The sequence below is a fragment of the Myotis brandtii genome, unplaced genomic scaffold, assembly GCF_000412655.1.
Source record: "Myotis brandtii unplaced genomic scaffold, ASM41265v1 scaffold174, whole genome shotgun sequence".
NCBI classification, from domain to species: Eukaryota; Metazoa; Chordata; class Mammalia; order Chiroptera; family Vespertilionidae; genus Myotis; species Myotis brandtii.
The window spans coordinates 409,246-418,345 of record NW_005356437.1 but is presented as its reverse complement, the minus strand read 5'-3'; the positions used below and the strand labels follow the sequence as shown (position 1 = coordinate 418,345).

Sequence of the window (9,100 nt, the reverse complement as noted above, 5' to 3'; positions counted from 1 at the left end):
ATATATATATATATATATTGATTTCAGAGAGGAAGGGGGAGGGAGCAAGAGATTGAAACATCACTGATGAGAGACAATCATTGATTGGCTACCTTTTGCATGCCCCACACTGGGGATCAAGCCCACAACACCACATGTGCCCTGACAAGGAATTGAACCTTAACCTCTTGGTTCATAGGTTGACGCTCAACCACTGAGCCATGCTGGCTGGGCTGAACGTGATCATTCTTAATTAAATAGTTGAAAATATTATCTTCTCTTAATTTGCTATTTTGGTCTACTAATGGAATTATTTTTTTCCTGTGTGTGTTTATTAGCCATCTGTACTTCTTTGCTCATTTTTTTTCTGAATGAAAGACTGTTTTTTTCCCCCCAAAATCTTTATTGTTGAAAGTATTACATATGTTCCTTTTTTCTCCCATTGACCTCTCCCAGTCCACACCCACCCGACACCCCAGGCCTTCACCATCCCATTGTCTGTGTCCATGGGTTATGTATATATGCATACAAGTTCTTTGGTTGATCTCTTTCCACCCACTCACCCTCCCCCACCTTTCCTTTAAGATTCCACAGTCTGTTCCAAGTTTCTATGTCTCTGGATCATTATTGTTCATCAGTTTATTTTGCTCATTAAATTCCACATAAGAGTGAGATCATGTGATACTTGCTTTTCTCTGACTGGTATATTTTGCTTAGCATAATACTCTCCAGGTCCCTCCCTGCTGACTCAAAGAGTAAGAGATCCTTTTTTACAACTGCATAGTATTCCATGATGTAAGTGTACCACAACTTTATTATCCACTCATTTAATATTTTTATCCATTCATCTACTTTTTATCCACTTGGGCTGCTTCCAGATCTTAGGTATTGTAAATTGCAATGCTATGAACATAGGGGTGCATATATTCTTTCTGATTGGTGTTTTGGGTTTCTTAGGATATAAAACCAGAAGTGGGATCACTGGGTAAAATGGGAGTTCCATTTTTAATTTTTTGAGGAAACTCCATAATGTTTTCCATAGTGGCTGCACCAGTCTGCATTCCCATCAGCTATGTACAAGGGTTCCATTTTCTTCACATCCTTATCATTTGTAGATTTGTTGATGGTAGCCATTCTGACAGGTGTGAGGTGACACCTCATTGTCATTTTAATTTTCATCTCTCTGATGATCAATGACTTTGAGTATTTTTTTTCATATGTCTCTTGGCCATTTGTATGTCCACTTTGGAGAAGTGTCTATTTAAGTCCTTTGCCCATTTTAAAAAATTGAATTGTCTTCTTTTTTGTTAAATTGTATGAGTTTTGGGTATTAAACCTTTATCAGATTTATAATTTTCAAATATGTTCTCCTATACAGTGGAGTCCCTTTTCATTTTTTTTATGGTTTCTTTTTGCTGTGCAGAAGCGTTGTATTTTGATGTAGCCCCATTTGTTTATTTTTCTTTGTTTCCCCTGCCTTGGGGGATTAATCAGCAAACATATTGCTACAAGAGATGTCTGAGATTTTGCTGCCTATGTTTTTTCTAAGATTTTTATGGTTTCAGAACTTACATTTAAGTCTTTTATTAATTGTGAGTTTATTCTTGTGTATGGTGTAAGTTGGTGGACTATTTATTGAAGAAACTGTCTTGACTCCGTTGTATGCTCTTGCTCAAATATTAATTGAGTATAATGCCTTGTGTTGATTCTTGGGATCTCTGTTCAGTTCCATTGATCTGTATGTCTATTCTTGTGTCAGTACAAAGCTGTTTTGAGTACAGTGGCCTTGTATCTGGTATTCTGATCCCTTGAACTTTATTCTTTGTTCTCAAGATTCCTGAGGTATTTTTTTTGTTTGTTCCATATACATTTTTGGAATATTTGTTCTAGATCTGTGAAATATGTTGTTGGTATTTTAATGGGGATTACATTAAATCTACAGATTGTTTTGGGTAGTATGGACATTTTAATGATGTTAATTCATGAAACAGTATATTCTTCCCCTTGTTCATATATTCCTCTTTTTTTAATATCCTGTAGTTTTCTGAGTATAAATATTTTACCTCCTTGGTTAATTTTATCCCTAAGTATCTTATTTTTTGTTGTTGCAATGGTTAATGGTATTGTTTTTATAGTTTCTCTTTCTGAGAATTCATTATTGGTGTATAAAAATGCTATTGATTGCTGGATTTTAATTTTGTATCCAACATTGCCAAATTCATTTATTAAACCTAGTAGTTTTCTAGTGGAGTCTTTAGGATTTTCTATGTACAATATCATGTCATCTGCAAATAATAACAGTATCACTCCCTCCTTTCCAATTTGGATGCCTTTTGTTTCTTGTCTGATCGCTGTGGCTAGCACTTCCAGTACTATGTTGAATAAAAGTAATGAAAATGGACATCCCTGTCTTGTTTCTGTTCTAAGGAGAAATGGTTTCAGTTTTTGCCCATTGAATATGATGTTGGCTGTAGGTTTGTCATATATGGACTTTATTATGTTGAGGTATAATCCCTCTATTCCCACTTTGCTGAGAGTTTTTATCAAAATAGTGTGTTGTATTTTGTGGAATGTTTTTTTCTGCATCTATTGATATCATGTAATTTTTGTCTTCCAATTTGTTATTGTGATGTATCACATTTATTGATTTGCAAATATTGTACCAGCCTTGCATCCCTGGAATAAATCCCACTTGATCATGGTGTATGATCTTTTTAATATATTGCTGGATCTGATTTGCTAATATTTTGTTGAGGATTTTAGCATCTCTGTTCATCAGGGATATTGGCCTGTACTTCTCTTTCTTTGTAGTGCCTATATCTCATCTTGGAATTAAGATAATGCTGGCCTCATAAAAAGATGTTGGAAGTGTACTCTCCTCTTGGATTTTTTGGAATAATTTGAGGAGTATAGGTGTTAGTTGTTCTTTGAATGTTTGGTAAAACTCCCCTGTGAAGCTGTCCTGACCAGGGCTTTGTTTGCTGGGAGTTTTTTTTTATTACTGCTTCAATTTTGTCAGTTGTTATTGGTCTATTCAGATTTTTAGATTCTTCCTGATTCAGTTTTGGAAGATTGCATTTTTCTAGAAATTTGTCCATTTCATCCACATTGGCTGGCTTGTTGGTATATAGTTGCTCATAGTATTTTATTATAATCCTTTGTTTTTGTGGTGCAAGTTGTTATTTCACCACATTCATTTCTGATTTTATTTATTTGGGTCCTTTCTCTTTGTTTCTTAGTGAGCCTGGCTAGAGGTTCATCAATCTTGTTTATCCTTTCAAAGAACCAGCTCTTGGTTTTGTTGATCTTTTGTATTGTTTTTTTTGGTCTCTATCCACTGAGCCAAACTGGTCAGGGCTATACTCCTGTTTTTTTAATTGTTTTTCTTTTTGGTTCTCTGATTGAGAGATTTTTTTCTACCTTGTCTTCTCATTCACTGATCTGATCCTTGGCTTCACCTATTCTGCTGTTTTATTCCTTCCAATGTGTTTATTAGTCCTCTGTCATTGTTCATTTCGGACTGATCCTTTTTCATAGTTACTCTATCTTTTCTGATGCTGTTGATCATCCTTGCCATCATTATTCTGAACTCTGTATCTGATGAATTTCTTATCTCTATTTCATTTAACTCTTCTTCTGGAGAATTCTCTTATTCTCTCATTTTGGGATTGCTTTTTTGTTTTTCCATTTTAGCTGCCTGTTTGGGTTTATGCCTATACTAGAGGCCCAGTGCATGCACCGGTAGGGTCCTTCAGCCTGGCTTGCACCCTCTCGCAATCTGGGACCCCCCTGGGAATGTTGGACTGCTGGTTTCGGCCCGTTCACCACAGGCCAGGCTGAGGGACCCTACTGGTTCAAGAATCCATGCACCAGGCTAGTTTCAGCCTGATCCCCACAGGTTAGGCTGAGGGACCCCACCGGTGCATGAATCTGTGCACTGGGGCCTCTAGTATACATATAAGATCTTTGGTTAATCTCTTCCTGCCCTCCCCTCTCCCCTCTGAGATTTATCAGTCTGTTTCATGTTTCCATGTCTGTGCATTGAGCAACTGTCCCCCTGGTGGTCAGTGCTCATCATAGCTACCGGTCGAATGGTCAAATGGTTGAATGGTTGCTTAGGCTTTTATATATAGAGATATTAGGTAGATCTGCTACGACTCCCAATCTCTAGTGCAGGACAATGTCAGGTGCTGTTTGTGACTGGCCAAGAGCACCGTGTTTGGAGCTATCAGCAATATTCAGCTTGTGGCTCCTTCCCCTGGGGCTGGGTGCCTTTGGAAAGGACTAAGATTTGCACCAGGGTCTCCTTTTTCTAGCTCCGGGCCCAGAGGAAAATCATGCAAAGACTCAAAGCTTCCAGAGATCTACCTCTGCCTGCATTCAGATTGATATTTAGTCTTGATTCACCTCAGGCTATCAACCACACGGTGAGGTGAGAGGTTTTCCAACAGGGTGGGGCAATTGCTTTCTCCTAAGGCAAAAACTGCTTGCATGGTAAAGGTCTGCTGGAGAATGATATCATCTGTAGTTTGAGGGAATGTCTCAGCACTAGAAACCAGGGTAGCTGCTTTTTGAGCTCTAACCCCTCAACCCTGGATTGTGCTCACACAGCTCCATTCCACTCTGCCCAACCTCTGCCATAGCCCGAGTGAGTGGCTGCATACAAAATTTTGTGTGTTGGCCCTTTAAGAGAGTGCTTGTGTTTCTGGCCATGTCTTCCTGGCAGACAGCAAGCTAGCTACTTTTCATAACCAGATGTTATGTGGGCACCTTTGTCAGTTCTGGTGTTCTGGGCTGAGAGGGCCCAGCTTAGGGTTCAGACCCCCAGAGTTCTCAGTGGGAACTCCCAGCAGCTGAGATATCCCTCCGGAACTTCAGCTGCTATTTTTTTGTGCCTCTGCACTTCCTACCAATCTCTTTGTGGTCTCTACTTTATGTCCTTGGTTATAAGGTTTCTCTCCAGCTACTCTTCAGTTGATTATTTTGATGGTTTTTCTGTATTTTAGTTGTAATTCTAGTTTGGTGCTGGGAGAGTGTCAGTGTACTCTTCTGCCGTTTTGGAATCTCTGAGTGAAAAACTTGCCTTTGCTCCTTTCTTTACTGTGTTTTTTAGTGCTTTTCTTATTGTTTGGTAAGAGCTTTTTATTTATTAAGGATACTGATCTTGCATCATATGCAAAATTTTCCAAGTTTTTTGTTTCATAGAAGTTTCTAATTTTTATGTAGTCAGATACACTTGTGTGTGTTTTTCTTCTGCTTTATTTTGCTTTTTTTGTGCTTAAAGTCTTTGTCTATCTTATTAATCAGATAACATTTTGTTTATATGTTTTAAATCTGGATGAATTTTTATTGTAGTGGTCATCAGATACGTCAGAAAACTAGTGCAGTGTCTAATATGGCATTTCTGAACATGATGTATTGTCACTACATATTTGCCTAATATTTGACTATGAACAGACATTGGTTATTGGCAGAAGTGTTCTCTAAGACAGGTTTTGAAGAGGAAGAATTATTACTCAGACAAACAATAGGGAAAAGGATCTTCCAGGTAAGGAGACTAGCACATGTACAAGGGATGCCTACAGCTGGGGCTCAGCATGCATGTTGGGAAGAGAGGAGAGTTAGCTATGGTCAGATAATACAGGGCCTTTGAGGCATGTTGAGTAGTTTAAACTTACATTTTAAAACCATCACAAGGTTTTAAGTTGGAGTAGGACATTGGTGAAATGGACATTGGGAAATTTTGGTAAAATATTCTAATTTACCCTAAATGGCAGAGAAGAGGATTGGAGAGAATGAGATTTGAGTCTTGGAAATCCATTAGGAAAGAAAATGTTACTTTTATCAGCATATTAGGAAATTTGGGCAGTAACGTCATATGGGCTAGAAAGAACAGACTCAAGAAATATTTAGATGCAAGAATTTGTGCACTCCCCTATATTCTCTTATTGACCTTAAATATGGACAAAGAAGGCAGCACAGCATCGAGGGAAATAGAGGGGAAAATCTCCAGATTGGGAATCAGAGGCCTGGCCCCGCCCCCAACATGTGACCCTCACGAATCAATTCCTTCAGGGCAACTATTTCTTCATCATTGCAAGTACTTTCTGAACTAGATTATTTCCAAAGTCTCTCACAACTTTAAAAATTCTCTGTTCTCTCATAATATCCTCTATCAGCCTAGTGTTTTCAAACTGAAAGGTAGCCTGAGAAATCTTGTGAAAATAGAAACTTGTACTGGTACTTTTCTAGGATTTTTACTTCCTGTTTTTATAAAATTTGAGCCAGAGAAGGTTGTAAAATTATGTCAGGATGAGGCCTGCTGCTGTTTGGCAAACTGAACAGAGGAGATTTCTGATGCTCAAAGGTGAGGCTATTTATTTAAAGGGAGTTGCCAGCAGGATCATAAAACTCAGGCCTCTTACCTTTTCCATATCTTAGTTGACGTCATCATTTTATCCTGCTGTCTTGTGACCAAAAGCCAAAATAAAAACAGGCTTAGAAATGACAGCTAATACAACTATTGGAAACTCAAAAACTGTGGTTCAAATTTATTGGCAATTTTTGTAAACTTTGTGGTTTGGTTCATTCAATTTGAAAATACTTGCCCAACTCTGCATCTAATTACTTACTGAAACCAGTTTTGCTAACTGTCTTTTTAATCTTTAGTGGGAGAAGAAAAACTGAAGGATATAAAAAAGAAATGCCTTGCATTTCAGGAGTTCCTTGGATGTGAGGGCCATCTTGCTGTGACATCTGTCACCCCATTGATCGCCAAGATTGATTCAGCTGCTCTGACTGGCTAGGCGGGTGTCTCACTCCTAATAACCAATCCATGTGCGTCCCGAAGCTGCATGCTCGGTTGGTCCGTAGGTCAGAGAAGACAGCCTTTCCCCCAGAAGAGAGGACCGATCTTTGGTCAAGAGTAGCTGTGCTCCCCTGTTGGAACCTCCAAACAGGCTCTCAGGAATTCCTTGCTCTTTGGTTGTACTTTTCTGTCATTTTTATCTTGAGGCATTAAAATTAGGTCTGTACTCTGGGGCTTTGCAATCTTATCTAAGGAATCTATAAGGAGCTTAATCCTGTCTAGGAGAGATTGTACTAAAATGGCCTCTTCAGGAAGCACCAGAATCTACTCCTCAGGCCATTAGCTGTGTCTTGCTTACAAAAAGTTTATCACACTACCCTCAGAAAATTTCCATCTTATCATTGCTGCATCATAAATACCGGGAAAAAAACTATCTGGAGCAGTTTGAGTGTTTTCTTAGATTATATAGAAATTTCCAGCTTCATATACGTGACAGAGGACCTCTGACCTGTGGGATGACAGCCTGAAGACAAGGTATGGCTTCTTCTAGGTAGGCAAGGAGAGCCATTATTACTCTGCAGATGCTTTCTATTATTTTTTGTCGTGAAATCTCTGAGTATAGTCACCAAGTGCCTGGGAAATTAATTCACTTTAGGAAAAAAGCATAACAGAGAGAATTCAGTTCTCAAGTGGAAAATGTTTAAAAGCCATTTATTTATCTGATTTGAATCTTAAGAAATTTTAAATTAAATTTTATTGAAAATTTATTAGTTTCTTTAGGAAGCAATTTTAAGGAAGGCTTAGGTTAATATCTAATTCTTTAAATACTTAAAATTCTTCTAGGTAAATTTAAAGACAAAGTTCATATCAGTTATTGCAAGTTGCTGAGAGCTTAAAAATTGAATTTGCTCAGTACTCTTTTTGTCACAAAAACTCTATACGCAGTAATAATCACTTCATAGTATTAAGTCGGTGCCTCCACCTTTGCTCCCTCGTCTAAAATAGAAGCAAAGGGATGGTTAAAGCAAAGCTATGCACTTTTGTTCTCCCTTAATTTTGTTCATACTATGATTCAAACTGAAATGTCCTTTTCTTTCAATTTCTGCCTGTAAAGATTGCATTTGTCTTTTAAGATTCAGATAAAATGCTACCCTCCTAGGATAGATTTTTAAAAATAAAAATGTCTGTGAACATTTAGGACAGGAAGCAGAGATTACTAGTAAAACCACATGCTAGCTTCTCTTCCCATCTCTGTTGCTTTGGGTTGGGGCTCCCTGTGTGGGGCTGAGACTCATGCTCCTGGGGGAGGGAGTTTCGCAGGCTCAATATCCCTCCAGCTTCTCAGCCACCACTGCACCTGAGTGTGGCGTCTATCCCTTTTCAAGTCTCCACCCTTTTTACCAGTCTTTATGTGGCTTCTTCTGTAAACCATTGGTTAATATAGTGCAGTTCAGCTAGCCTTCGGTTGGTTATTTGGGTTGATTGCTCTATAATTTAGCTGTAAATCTGGTGTGGGACGGGGAACAGTGGGTGTAGCTTCCACCTACTCTGCCCCCATCTTGGAATCTTATTCTGCTGTCTTTTTTCTCCTCCTTTGTATGCAGGGAGTGTTGTTCAAGTTTGCCTATTACTTCATTAATGAACTTTTAACTACTACTTTTTGCCTCAATAGCTACACTTTTTAAAAAAACAAACAAACACTTTATTTTTGTTGTTGATATAGGCTTTGCTTTGCAAGAACTATTTACTTTTGAATAGTTCTCTTTTTTTACCATGGTTTATTCTTTTACTAGAGGCCCTATGCATGAAATTTGTGCAAGAGTAGGCCTTTGCAGCCCTGGTTGCCTAGGCCATCACAGCCCTGGCTTCCTTCAGAAGGTCATTCCGCTGTTTGGCCGTTTGGTCAATTTGCATATTACATTTTTATTATTATAGATTCACAGAGATTATATGCTTGTATTCTTTAAAATTTTTTTCCTTTATTGATTAAGGTTATTACAAATGTGTCCTTATCCCCCTATTGTCCCCCCATTCCCCCACTCATGCCCTTACCCCCCGGTGTTTGTATCCATTGGTTAGGCTTATATGCATGCATACAAGTCCTTTGGTTGATCTCTTCCCCTTAGCCTCACCCTCCCCTGCCTTCCCTATGAGGTTTGAGCATCTGATTGATACTTCTCTGTCTCTAGATCTATTTTTGTTCATCAGTTTATATTGTTCATTATAATCCACAAATGAGTGAGATCATGTGATATTTATCTTTCTCTGACTGACTTATTTTACTTAGCATAATGCTCTCCAGCTCCATCTATG

The 9,100-nt window shown here is 38.4% G+C and overlaps 1 protein-coding gene across 1 annotated transcript in view; it reads left to right on the top strand.

Annotated features, from left to right (window-relative positions):
* The window catches only part of LOC106725594 (F-box only protein 31-like), an 8,440-nt gene extending 1,655 nt beyond the window's left edge, over positions 1–6,785 (top strand). Inside the window, exon 3 of the mRNA XM_014537229.1 lies at positions 6,649–6,785. Within this exon, the coding sequence (XP_014392715.1) occupies positions 6,649–6,785 (137 nt within the window). The remainder of the gene's footprint in view (positions 1–6,648) is intronic.
* Positions 6,786–9,100: the final 2,315 nt, after the last annotated feature.